Source organism: Larus michahellis, unplaced genomic scaffold, assembly GCF_964199755.1.
Source record: "Larus michahellis unplaced genomic scaffold, bLarMic1.1 SCAFFOLD_362, whole genome shotgun sequence".
NCBI classification, from domain to species: domain Eukaryota; kingdom Metazoa; phylum Chordata; class Aves; order Charadriiformes; family Laridae; genus Larus; species Larus michahellis.
The window spans coordinates 1-13975 of record NW_027435898.1 but is presented as its reverse complement, the minus strand read 5'-3'; the positions used below and the strand labels follow the sequence as shown (position 1 = coordinate 13975).

General features: G+C 65.6%; 1 protein-coding gene across 1 annotated transcript in view; it reads right to left on the bottom strand.

Annotated features, from left to right (window-relative positions):
- The window catches only part of LOC141736748 (ryanodine receptor 1-like), a gene marked incomplete at its 3' end in the record, with an annotated part of 68361 nt that extends 56204 nt beyond the window's left edge, over positions 1–12157 (bottom strand). The window contains 8 exon segments of the mRNA XM_074571313.1: positions 169–309; positions 1794–1883; positions 2162–2240; positions 2331–2494; positions 4329–4469; positions 4584–4674; positions 9039–9259; positions 11967–12157. Of these exon segments, the coding sequence (XP_074427414.1) occupies positions 169–309; positions 1794–1883; positions 2162–2240; positions 2331–2494; positions 4329–4469; positions 4584–4674; positions 9039–9259; positions 11967–12113 (1074 nt within the window).
- Between the last annotated feature and the right edge of the window lie 1818 nt (positions 12158–13975).

Genomic DNA, 13975 nt, shown 5'->3' with positions numbered 1-13975 from the left:
GCTCCTTCCCCGCCCCACAGACCCCCAGGTGATTGAGGTTCTCCTTCCCCATCCCGTGGAGCCCGTTGACCCCCAGGTGACGGGGGCGGGGGTTCTCCTTCCCCACCCCATGGACGTCGTTGACCCCCCCAGGGGCCCTCGGGGGGATCCCAGGCACCCGGGCCCCACCTGGGCGGACTGGGAGATCTTGCGGGTCTTCTTCTTCTCCACCTTGTCCTCCTCGCCCTCGCGGGCCTTCTCCACCATCCACTCCCAGGCCAGCATGGCCTTCAGGGACTCCTTGATGGGCCACCGGTAGATCTCCTTGTCCTGGGGGGCAGATGTGGGGCTCACGGGGGTGCACCCCAGCATGGCCCCTCAGCTGGGAGGCCAAGGAGGGTCAGGGGGGCGAGATGGGGCTGGGAGGGGTGGACTGAGCCAGGAAGTCAAATGGGGGGCTGGGGGAGGGGCTAGATGAGGTTGAGGATGGATGGGGTTGGAGGATCCCCATGAGGTTGAGGAGGATGGATGGGGTTGGAGGATCTCGATGAGGTTGAGGATGGATGGGGTTGGAGGATCTCAATGAGGTTGAGGATGGATGGGGTTGGAGGATCTCAATGAGGTTGAGGACGACGGATGGGGTTGGAGGATCTCGATGAGGTTGAGGATGGACGGGGTTGGAGGATCTCAATGAGGTTGAGGATGGATGGGGCTGGAGGATCTCAATGAGGTTGAGGAGGATGGATGGGGCTGCAGGATCTCAATGAGGTTGAGGATGGATGGGGTTGGAGGATCTCAATGAGGTTGAGGAGGATGGATGGGGTTGGAGGATCTCGATGAGGTTGAGGATGGATGGGGTTGGAGGATCTCGATGAGGTTGAGGATGGATGGGGTTGGAGGATCTCGATGAGGTTGAGGATGGATGGGGTTGGAGGATCTCAATGAGGTTGAGGAGGATGGATGGGGCTGCAGGATCTCAATGAGGTTGAGGATGGACGGGGTTGGAGGATCTCAATGAGGTTGAGGATGGACAGGGTTGGAGGATCTCGATGAGGTTGAGGATGGATGGGGTTGGAGGATCTCGATGAGGTTGAGGATGGATGGGGTTGGAGGATCTCAATGAGGTTGAGGATGGATGGGGTTGGAGGATCTCAATGAGGTTGAGGATGGATGGGGTTGGAGGATCTCGATGAGGTTGAGAATGGATGGGGTTGGAGGATCTCAATGAGGTTGAGGATGGATGGGGTTGGAGGATCTCAATGAGGTTGAGGATGGATGGGGCTGGAGGATCTCAATGAGGTTGAGGATGGACGGGGTTGGAGGATCTCAATGAGGTTGAGGATGGATGGGGTTGGAGGATCTCGATGAGGTTGAGGATGGATGGGGTTGGAGGATCTCGATGAGGTTGAGGATGGATGGGGCTGGAGGATCCCCATGAGGTTGAGGATGGATGGGGCTGGAGGATCTCGATGAGGTTGAGGATGGATGGGGCTGGAGGATCCCCATGAGGTTGAGGATGGATGGGGCTGGAGGATCTCGATGAGGTTGAGGATGGATGGGGTTGGAGGATCCCCATGAGGTTGAGGATGGACGGGGTTGGAGGATCTCAATGAGGTTGAGGATGGATGGGGTTGGAGGATCTCAATGAGGTTGAGGATGGATGGGGCTGGAGGATCCCCATGAGGTTGAGGATGGATGGGGCTGGAGGATCTCAATGAGGTTGAGGAGGACGGATGGGGTTGAGGGATCTGGGCAAGGTTGGTGGGTCCCAGCTGGGGTTTGGGGGGTCCCAGCAGGGGACACGGACATGGCACCTTCTCCGAGAAGGTCTTGTAGGGTCGCAGCATGGGGTGGGTCTTGGCTTCTTCATCCACCGTCTCCCCGAAGGACCAGTTGTTCTGGATCTGCCGAGGAACGGGAACGTCACGGGGGGGCGCTGGGACGTGGCCGGGGGGGGGGTGACACGGCAAGGGCGGGGCCGGGGTGGGGCGTGGATCCAGGGTGGTCAGAGGAGCAGGAAGAGCTTGGGGTGGTGGCCCCGAACGGGGTCGTTCACGGAGGGGACAAAGAGGGGTCCTTGGGGGGGCTGGCGAGGACCCCGGGGGTCTGGGGCTGCAGGGACCCCACGGAGGTCCTGGGGGGGGTGGGGTGGGGTGGGGTGGGGTGGGGGGGTTGTCCCCACCTTGTCGAAAGCCCACTTCTCGTGGGTGTACTCCGCGTACTTGTTGATGAAGCCGTCCAACTTCTCGGGGATGATGACGCTGCCGGGGGGGGGGGACACACAGGGTGGGGGTCAGGATGGGGCGGGGCCACAGCGGCGGTTGGGGGGGTGGGGTGGGGATGGACCTTACTTGAGGGTCTCGACGGGTTTGGGGTCGAAGTTGCCCTCGGCGTCGACGGAAGCCTTCTTCTCCGTCTTGGAGGAGTAGCTGGCGTCCACGTAGTCGGGGGGCAGGGCGCCGGCGATGGCGCAGAGGCAGGGCATGGCCAGCTTGTAGAGCTCCGCGTCGAAGCGCTGGGCGGGGGGGGGCGCCAGGGGGCTGACCCCCAGAGCCACCCGCTGGCCGTCCCCCACCTCCCCACCGTCCCCATCCCCACGTCCCCACCATCCCCGTCCCCACCATCCCCATCCCCACGTCCCCACCATCGCCATCCCCACCATCCCCATCCCCACGTCCCCACCATCCCCATCCCCACGTCCTCACCATCCCCATCCCCACCATCCCCATCCCCACGTCCCCACCATCGCCATCCCCACCATCCCCATCCCCACGTCCCCACCATCCCCATCCCCACCGTCCCCATCCCCACGTCCCCACCATCCCCATCCCCACCATCCCCATCCCCACGTCCTCACCATCCCCATCCCAACGTCCCCACCATCCCCATCCCCACGTCCCCACCATCCCCATCCCCACCGTCCCCATCCCCACGTCCCCACCATCCCCATCCCCACCATCCCCATCCCCACGTCCCCACCATCCCCATCCCCACGTCCCCACCATCCCCATCCCCACGTCCTCACCATCCCCACATCCCCACCATCCCCATCCCAACGTCCCCACCATCCCCATCATCCACATCCCCACCATCCCCTTCCCTATGTCCATCCCTCTCCCCACGTCCCCACCATCTCCACCCCAACGCCCCCACCATCCCCATCCCCACGTCCTCACCGTCCCCACCATCCCCGTCCCCACCATCCCCATCCCCACGTCCCCACCACCCCCATCCCCACCATCCCCTTCCCTATGTCCATCCCCGTTCCAACGTCCCCATCCCCATCCCCACGTCCTCACCATCCCCATCCCCATGTCCCCACCATCCCCGTCCCCACCATCCCCATCCCCACCATCCCCATCCCCACGTCCCCCCCATCCCCATCATCCCCTTCCCTATGTCCATCCCCATCCCCACGTCCCCACCATCCCCATCCCCACGTCCTCACCAGCCCCATCCCCACATCCCTGTCCCCACCATCCCCATCCCCACCATCCCCATCCCCACGTCCCCACCATCCCCATCCCCATGTCCCCACCACCCCCATCCCCACCATCCCCACCCCCACATCCCCACATCCCCACCATCCCCATCATCTCCTTCCCTATGTCCATCCCCATCCCAACATCCCTGCCATCCCCACCATCCCCTTCCCTATGTCCATCTCCCTCCCCACGTCCCCACCATCCCCATCCCCACGTCCCCACCGTCCCCATCCCCATCATCCCCTTCCCTACGTCCATCCCCATCCCAACGTCCCCATGCCCATCCCCACGTCCCCACCACCCCCATCCCCACGTCCTCACCATCCCCATCCCAACGTCCCCACCATCCCCATCCCCACATCCCTGTCCCCACCATCCCCATCCCCCCCATACTCATCCCAATGTCCCCACCATCCCCATCCCCACGTCCCCACCACCCCCATCGCCACCATCCCCATCCCCACGTCCCCACCACCCCCATCCCCACCACCCCCATCCCCACCATCCCCTTCCCTATGTCCATCCCCGTTCCAACGTCCCCATCCCCATCCCCACGTCCTCACCACCCCCATCCTCACCATCCCCATCCCCACGTCCCCACCATCCCCATCCCCACCATCCCCATCCCCACGTCCTCACCACCCCCATCCTCACCATCCCCATCCCCACGTCCCCACCACCCCCATCCCCACCATCCCCTTCCCTATGTCCATCCCCGTTCCAACGTCCCCATCCCCATCCCCACGTCCCCACCATCCCCATCATCCCCTTCCCTATGTCCATCCCCGTCCCAACGTCCCCATCTCTAGCCCCACGTCCCCACCGCCCCCCCCTGTCCCCGCCCCCCCCCCGCCGCCCCCCAACCTTGTGGGCCAGGGACTCGAAGATGCCCCAGAAGAGCTTGCGGGTGAGGTGCAGCTCCTCCTCCGAGCTGACGCCCTGGTTGGGCCACCCGCTGGGCAGGCAGTAGTACTTCCAGCACCGCTCGTAGTGGTTCGTCAGCAGCTGGGGGGGGGGGGGGGGGGACAGGGACGGACGGACGGACACGGGGAAGGGTCAGGACCACCCCCACCGCGTCCCCGTCCCCCCCCCGCCGTCACGCGTCGCCCCCTGCCCCACCTTGAGGGGCATCTTGGCGAACTCGTTGAGGATGGGGACGTCGAAGACCAGGCGGCGCAGGAGGTGCTGCAGCATGGAGGGACGGATGTACCTGGGGGGGGGACACACGGAGAGGGGGCTTATTTTGGGGGGGGGGTGGATGGAAGGGGGAGGGGGGGGGATTTGGGGGGGTGGTGGGGTTTGGGGGTCGCACCGGCAGAGGGGCCGTGAGAGGCCCCCTCGATGACGTCGTTGACTCTCAATGGGGGGTTTGGGGGCTACGGAGGGGTTGTGGGGAGGGTTTGGGGGGGCGGTGGGGGGTATGTGGGGGGTTTGGGGGGCTGTGGGGGGTTTGTGGGGGTTATGGGGGGGCTCAGGGGGGGTTGGGGGTCACACTGACAGAGGGCCATGAGATGTTCCTCAATGCCATCAATGACATCGTTGACTCTCAATGGGGGGTTTGGGGCTACGGAGGGGTTGTGGGGCGGGTTTTGGGGGGCTGTGGGGGGTATGCGGGGCTTTGGGGGGCTGTGGGGGGCACGGAGGGCTTATGGGGGGGCTCGGGGGGGGTTGGGGGTCACACTGACAGAGGACCATAAGATGCTCCTCAATGCCGTCAATAACGTCGTTGACTCTCAATGGGGGTTTGGGGGCTACGGAGGGGTTGTGGGGCAGGTTTTGGGGGGCTGTGGGGGGTATGCGGGGGGGTTGGGGGGCTGTGGGGGGCACAGAGGGGTTATGGGGGGGTTTGGGGGGGTTTGGGGGTCACACTGACAGAAGGCCATGAAATGTTCCTCAACGCCGTCAATGACGTCATTGACTCTCCATGGGGGTTTGGGGGCTACGGATGGTTGTGGGGCGGGTTTTGGGGGGCTGTGGGGGTTTGGGGGGCTGTGGGGCATTTGTGGGGGTTATGGGGGGGCTCGGGGGGGTTTGGGGGTCACACTGACAGAGGGCCATGAGACGTTCCTCAACGCTGTCAATGACGTCGTTGACTCTCCATGGGGGTTTGGGGGCTACGGAGGGGTTGTGGGGCGGGTTTGGGGGGCTGTGGGGGGTTTGGGGGGGGTTTGGGGGGCTGTGGGGGGGTTTGTGGGGGTTATGGGGGGGGTTGGGGGTCACACTGACAGAGGGCCATGAGACGTTCCTCAACGCCGCCAATGACGTCGTTGACTCTCCATGGGGGTTTGGGGGCTACGGATGGTTGTGGGGCAGGTTTTGGGGGGCTGTGGGGGGTTTGGGGGGGGTTTGGGGGGCTGTGGGGGGGTTTGTGGGGGTTATGGGGGGGGTTGGGGGTCACACTGACAGAGGGCCATGAGACGTTCCTCAACGCCGTCAATGACGTCGTTGACTCTCCATGGGGGTTTGGGGGCTACGGATGGTTGTGGGGCGGGTTTCGGGGGACTGTGGGGGTTTGGGGGGCTGTGGGGGGTATGTGGGGAGGTTTGGGGGGCTGTGGGGGGGTTTGTGGGGGTTATGGGGGGGGTTGGGGGTCACACTGACAGAGGGCCATGAGACGTTCCTCAACGCCGTCAATGACGTCGTTGACTCTCCATGGGGGTTTGGGGGCTACGGAGGGGTTGTGGGGCGGGTTTGGGGGGCTGTGGGGGGTATGTGGGGGGGTTGGGGGGCTGTGGGGGGGTTTGTGGGGGTTATGGGGGGGGTTTTGGGGGTCACACTGACAGAGGGCCATGAGACGTTCCTCAACGCCGTCAATGACGTCGTTGACTCTCCATGGGGGTTTGGGGGCTACGGATGGCTGTGGGGCGGGTTTGGGGGCCTGTGGGGGGTTTGGGGGGCTGTGGGGGGTATGTGGGGGGCTGTGGGGGGCACAGAGGGGTTATGGGGGGGTTTGGGGGGGTTGGGGGTCACAGTGACAGAGGGCCATGAGACATTCCTCAACGCCGTCAATGACGTCGTTGACTCTCAATGGGGGTTTGGGGGCTACGGAGGGGTTGTGGGGCGGGTTTTGGGGGGCTGTGGGGCATTTGTGGGGGTTATGGGGGGGCTCGAGGCGGGTTTTGGGGGTCACACTGACAGAGGGCCATGAGACGTTCCTCAACGCCGTCAATGACGTCGTTGACTCTCCATGGGGGTTTGGGGCTACGGACGGTTGTGGGGCGGATTTGGGGGCCTGTGGGGGATTTGGGGGGCTGTGGGGGGTATGTGGGGGGGTTTGGGGGGCTGTGGGGGGGTTTGGGGGGGTTATGGGGGGGGTTGGGGGTCACACTGACAGAGGGCCATGAGACATTCCTCAACGCCGTCAATGACGTCGTTGACTCTCCATGGGGGTTTGGGGGCTACGGAGGGGTTGTGGGGCGGGTTTTGGGGGGCTGTGGGGGTTTGGGGGGCTGTGGGGGGTTTGGGGGGGTTATGGGGGGGCTCGAGGCGGGTTTTGGGGGTCACACTGACAGAGGGCCATGAGACGTTCCTCAACGCCGTCAATGACGTCGTTGACTCTCCATGGGGGTTTGGGGGCTACGGAGGGGTTGTGGGGCGGGTTTGGGGGCCTGTGGGGGGTTTGGGGGGCTGTGGGGGGTATGTGGGGGGGTTTGGGGGGCTGTGGGGGGGTTTGTGGGGGTTATGGGGGGGGTTGGGGGTCACACTGACAGAGGGCCATGGGACGTTCCTCAACGCCGTCAATGACGTCGTTGACTCTCCATGGGGGTTTGGGGGCTACGGACGGTTGTGGGGCGGGTTTTGGGGGGCTGTGGGGGGTTTGGGGGGGGTTTGGGGTGCTGTGGGGGGGGTTGTGGGGGTTATGGGGGGGGTTGGGGGTCACACTGACAGAGGGCCATGGGACGTTCCTCAACGCCGTCAATGACGTCGTTGACTCTCCATGGGGGTTTGGGGGCTACTGATGGCTGTGGGGCGGGTTTGGGGGCCTGTGGGGGGTTTGGGGGGCTGTGGGGGGTATGTGGGGGGCTGTGGGGGGCACAGAGGGGTTATGGGGGGGTTTGGGGGGGTTGGGGGTCACACTGACAGAGGGCCATGAGATGTTCCTCAACGCCGTCAATGACATCGTTGACTCTCCATGGGGGTTTGGGGGCTACGGACGGTTGTGGGGCAGGTTTTGGGGGGCTGTGGGGGGTTTGGGGGGCTGTGGGGGGTATGTGGGGGGGTTTGGGGGGCACAGAGGGGTTATGGGGGGCTTTGGGGGGGTTGGGGGTCACACTGACAGAGGGCCATGAGACGTTCCTCAACGCCGTCAATGACATCATTGACTCTCCATGGGGGTTTGGGGCTACGGAGGGGTTGTGGGGCGGGTTTGGGGGGCTGTGGGGGGTTATGTGGGGGGGTTGGGGGTCTGTGGGGCATTTGTGGGGGTTATGGGGGGGCTCGAGGCAGGTTTTGGGGGTCACAGTGACAGAGGGCCATGAGACGTTCCTCAACGCCGTCAATGACGTCGTTGACTCTCAATGGGGGTTTGGGGGCTACGGATGGTTGTGGGGCGGATGTGGGGGGCCTGTGGGGGGTTTGGGGGGCTGTGGGGGGTATGTGGGGGGCTGTGGGGGGCACAGAGGGGTTATGGGGGGGTTTGGGGGGGTTGGGGGTCACACTGACAGAGGGCCATGAGACGTTCCTCAACGCCGTCAATGACGTCGTTGACTCTCCATGGGGGTTTGGGGGCTACGGAGGGGTTGTGGGGCGGGTTTGGGGGGCTGTGGGGAGTTTGGAGGGCTGTGGGGGGGTATGTGGGGGGGTTTGGGGGGCTGTGGGGGGTTATGGGGGGGGCTCAGGGGGGGTTTTGGGGGTCACACTGACAGAGGGCCATGAGATGTTCCTCAACGCCGTCAATGACGTCGTTGACTCTCCATGGGGGTTTGGGGGCTACGGAGGGGTTGTGGGGCGGGTTTGGGGGGCTGTGGGGGGTTTGGGGGGCTGTGGGGGGTATGTGGGGGGGTTGGGGGGCTGTGGGGGGGTTTGTGGGGGTTATGGGGGGGGTTTTGGGGGTCACACTGACAGAGGGCCATGAGACGTTCCTCAACGCCGTCAATGACGTCGTTGACTCTCCATGGGGGTTTGGGGCTATGGATGGTTGTGGGGCGGGTTTTGGGGGGCTGTGGGGGGTATGTGGGGGGCTGTGGGGGGCACAGAGGGGTTATGGGGGGGTTTGGGGGGGTTGGGGGTCACACTGACAGAGGGCCATGAGATGTTCCTCAACGCTGTCAATGACATCGTTGACTCTCCATGGGGGTTTGGGGCTACGGAGGGGTTGTGGGGCGGATTTGGGGGGCCGTGGGGGGTTTGGGGGGCTGTGGGGGGTATGCGGGGGGGTTTGGGGGGCTGTGGGGGGGTTTGTGGGGGTTATGGGGGGGGTTGGGGGTCACACTGACAGAGGGCCATGAGACGTTCCTCAACGCCGTCAATGACGTCGTTGACTCTCCCTGGGGGTTTGGGGCTACGGAGGGGTTGTGGGGCGGATTTGGGGGGCCGTGGGGGGTTTGGGGGGGGTTATGGGTCGGGGGGTCGCACCGGCAGAGGGCCATGAGACACTCCTCGATGACGTCGCGCTGGGCCTTGGTGAGGGAGCGGCCGCGGGAGAGGCGGTAGACGGTGTGGAGCATGGAGTCCACCATGATGGCGCGGTGCTCGGTGCCGGCGAAGAGGGGGGCGCACTTGGTGACGAGGGGCAGCACGGCCAGGCACAGGTAGCGGTTCAGCGCCAGCGCCATCTCCGTCGTGCTGAAGGTGGCCTTGGTTGGGGGGCGGGAAGCGGGGTTGGGGGTCAGGACCCGCCGTGGGGCGGGGACCCTGCCCCAAAAGGGAGGGCGGTGGGGAAGAGGCGAGAGGCAGCTCCAGGGGGACGGGGACGGGGGGGGGGGGGGGCGATGAGGAGCCTGTGGGGCGGGCTTGGGGGGCACCAGACCCATCCTATAGGGCAGGTTTGGGACCCCAAAGTCCATCCCGTGGGGCAGGTTTGGGGGGCACCAGACCCATCCTATGGGGCAGGTTTGGGACCCCAAAATCCATCCCGTGGGGCAGGTTTGGGGGACACCAGACCCATCCCGTGGGGCAGGCTTGGGGGGCACCAGACCCACCCCGTGGGGCAGGTTGGGGGGACCCCAGACCCATCCTATAGGGCAGATTTGGGACCCCAAAATCCGTCCCGTGGGGCAGGTTTGGGGGACGCCAGACCCATCCCGTGGGGCAGGTTTGGGGGGCGCCAGACCCACCCCATGGGGAGGGCTTGGGGGGCACCAGACCCATCCTATAGGGCAGGTTTGGGACCCCAAAATCCATCCCGTGGGGCAGGTTGTGGGGGGCCGACGGGGAGCCCATGGGGAGGGCTTGGGGGGCACCAGACCCATCCTATAGGGCAGGTTTGGGACCCCAAAGTCCATCCCGTGGGGCAGGTTTGGGGGACGCCAGACCCATCCTGTGGGGCAGGTTTGGGGGGCACCAGACCCATCCTATGGGGCAGGTTTGGGACCCCAAAATCCATCCCGTGGGGCAGGTTGTGGGGTGCCGACGGGGAGCCCATGGGGAGGGCTTGGGGGGCACCAGACCCATCCTATAGGGCAGGTTTGGGACCCCAAAGTCCATCCCGTGGGGCAGGTTTGGGGGGCACCAGACCCATCCTATGGGGCAGGTTTGGGACCCCAAAATCCATCCCGTGGGGCAGGTTTGGGGGACGCCAGACCCATCCTGTGGGGCAGGTTTGGGACCCCAAAATCCATCCCGTGGGGCAGGTTGTGGGGGGGCCGACGGGGAGCCCATGGGGAGGGCTTGGGGGGCACCAGACCCATCCCGTGGGGCAGGTTGGGGGGGCACCAGACCCATCCTATGGGGCAGGTTTGGGACCCCAAAATCCATCCCGTGGGGCAGGTTGTGGGGTGCCGACGGGGAGCCCATGGGGAGGGCTTGGGGGGCACCAGACCCATCCCGTGGGGCAGGTTGGGGGGGCACCAGACCCATCCTATAGGGCAGGTTTGGGACCCCAAAGTCCATCCCGTGGGGCAGGTTTGGGGGGCACCAGACCCATCCTATGGGGCAGGTTTGGGACCCCAAAATCCATCCCGTGGGGCAGGTTTGGGGGACGCCAGACCCATCCTGTGGGGCAGGTTTGGGGGGCACCAGACCCACCCCATGGGGCAGGCTTGGGGGGCACCAGACCCATCCTATAGGGCAGGTTTGGGACCCCAAAATCCATCCCGTGGGGCAGGTTGTGGGGTGCCGACGGGGAGCCCATGGGGAGGGCTTGGGGGGCACCAGACCCATCCCGTGGGGCAGGCTTGGGGGACCCCAGACCCATCCTATGGGGCAGGTTTGGGACCCCAAAATCCATCCCGTGGGGCAGGTTTGGGGGACGCCAGACCCATCCTGTGGGGCAGGTTTGGGGGGCACCAGACCCACCCCATGGGGAGGGCTTGGGGGGCACCAGACCCATCCTGTGGGGCAGGTTTGGGACCCCAAAATCCATCCCATGGGGCGGGCTTGGGGGACCCCAGACCCATCCTATAGGGCAGGTTTGGGACCCCAAAATCCATCCCGTGGGGCAGGTTGTGGGGTGCCGACGGGGAGCCCATGGGGAGGGCTTGGGGGGCACCAGACCCATCCCGTGGGGCAGGTTGGGGGGGCACCAGACCCATCCCGTGGGGCAGGTTTGGGACCCCAAAATCCATCCCGTGGGGGCAGGTTTGGGGGACGCCAGACCCATCCCGTGGGGCAGGTTGGGGGGACCCCAGACCCATCCTATGGGGCAGGCTTGGGACCCCAAAATCCATCCCGTGGGGCAGAGAAGGTTCAAGGAGACCCCCTGGACCCATTCTATGGGGCAGAGAAGGTTCAAGGAGACCCCCCGGACCCATCCTATGGGGCACAGAAGGTTCAAGGAGATCCCAGCCCCATCCTATGGGGCAGAGAACGTTCAAGGAGACCCTCTGGACCCATTCTATGGGGCAGAGAAGGTTTAAGGAGACTCCCTGGACCCATTCTATGGGGCAGAGAAGGTTTAAGGAGACCCCCCGGACCCATTCTATGGGGCAGAGAAGGTTCAAGGAGATCCCAGCCCCATCCTATGGGGCAGAGAACGTTCAAGGAGACCCTCTGGACCCATTCTATGGGGCAGAGAAGGTTTAAGGAGACCCCCCGGACCCATTCTATGGGGCAGAGAAGGTTCAAGGAGACCCCCCGGACCCATTCTATGGGGCAGAGAAGGTTCAAGGAGATCCCAGCCCCATCCTATGGGGCAGAGGAGGTTCAAGGAGACCCCCCGGACCCATCCTATGGGGCAGAGAAGGTTCAAGGAGCCCCCAGCCCCACCCCACAGGGCAGGTTTCGGGGAACCCCATCCCCATCCCGTGGGGCCAGGAGGAGTTCGAGGGACCCCGGCCCCATCCCGTCCGCGTCTGCGGGGGGCCCCCCCCCCCAAGCCCTGCCCCACGGCGTGGGGGGTCTCACCGTGTCGAGGGAGGCGGCCGCCCGCATGTCGGGCAGGAACCCGACCTCCAGGACGTGGAGCAGGAACTCCTGGGTCTCCACCCCATAGACGCGGTCGAGGAAGAGCACCATGGGCGCCTTGTGCTCGGGCACGAAGCTGGCGGCCATGCGCGGCTCCACCAGGCTGCCGTCTGCGCGCGGGGGGCACGGCCGTGGGGCGGGGGGCTGCGACCCACCTCGGGGGCTGCACAACCCCCCCCCCGCCCCCGTCTGTGACCCCGCTATGGGGCTGCACCCCCCGTCTGTGTCCCCCCTATAGGGATGAACCCCCCGTCTGTGCCCCCGCTATGGGGCTGCAACCCCGTTCTGTCCCCCCTATGGGGCTGAACTCCATTCTGTCCCCCCTATGGGGCTGCACCCCCCATCTGTGACCCCCCTATGGGGCTGAACCCCCCGTCTGTGACCCCACTATGGGGATGAACCCCCCGTCTGTGACCCCGCTATGGGGCTGAACCCCCCGTCTGTGTCCCCCCTATAGGGATGAACCCCCCGTCTGTGCACCCGCTATGGGGCTGAACCCCGTTCTGTGCCCTGCTATGGGGCTGCACCCCCCATCTGTGACCCCCCTATGGGGCCGAACCCCCATCTGTGACCCCCCTATAGGGATGAACCCCCCATCTGTGCCCCCGCTATGGGGCTGAACCACATTCTGTCCACCTATGGGGCTGAACCCCCCATCTGTGTCCCCCCTATAGGGATGAACCCCCCGTCTGTGTCCCCCCTATGGGGCTGAACCCCCCGTCTGTGCCCCCGCTATGGGGCTGAACCCCGTTCTGTGCCCCCACTATGGGGCTGCACCCCCCGTCTGTGTCCCCCCTATAGGGATGAACCCCCCGTCTGTGCCCCCGCTATGGGGCTGCAACCCCGTTCTGTCCCCCCTATGGGGCTGAACTCCATTCTGTCCCCCCTATGGGGCTGAACCCCCCATCTGTGACCCTGCTATGGGGCTGAACCCCCCATCTGTGCCCCCGCTATGGGGCTGAACCCCCCGTCTGTGACCCCCCTATGGGGCCGAACCCCCCATCTGTGACCCCCCTATAGGGATGAACCCCCCATCTGTGTCCCCGCTATGGGGCTGAACCCCGTTCTGTGCCCCCCTATGGGGATGAACCCCCCATCTGTGTCCCACCTATGGGGCTGCAACCCCCCGTCTGTGACCCCGCTATGGGGCTGCACCCCCCATCTGTGACCCCCCTATGGGGCTGAACCCCCCGTCTGTGACCCCGCTATGGGGCTGAACCCCCCGTCTGTGCCCCCGCTATGGGGCTGCACCCTGTTCTGTGCCCCCCTATGGGGATGAACCCCCCATCTGTGTCCCACCTATGGGGCTGCAACCCCCCGTCTGTGACCCCGCTATGGGGCTGCACCCTGTTCTGTGACCCCCTATGGGGCTGCACCCCCCATCTGTGCCCCCACTATGGGGCTGAACCCCCCATCTGTGACCCCGCTATGGGGCTGCACCCCCCATCTGTGTCCCCCCCTATAGGGAAGAACCCCCCGTCTGTGCCCCCGCTATGGGGCTGAACCCCGTTCTGTGCCCCACTATGGGGCTGAACCCCATTCTATCCCTCCTATGGGGCTGGAACCCCCCATCTGTGTCCCCCCTATGGGGCTGCACCCCCTCCTGTGACCCCCATCCCACTGGGCACCCCATGACCCCCCCCACACCCCCCATCCCAGTGCCCCCCGCCCCATTGAGCACCCCGGGACCACCCAGCCCCACACCCCCCATCCCCACAGCCCCCGTGTCCCCCAGCCCCACACCCCCCATGTCCACCTGCCCCACTGAGCGCCCCATAACCCCCCCATTCCCAGTGCCCCCCATCCCATTGACCACCCCGGGCCCCCCCCAGCCCCACACCCCCCATCCCCACACCCCCCATGTCCCCCTGCCCCACTGAACACCCCAGAGCCCCTCCATTCCCAGTGCCCCCCATCCCATTGGGCACCCCGGGACCCCCCCCAGCCCC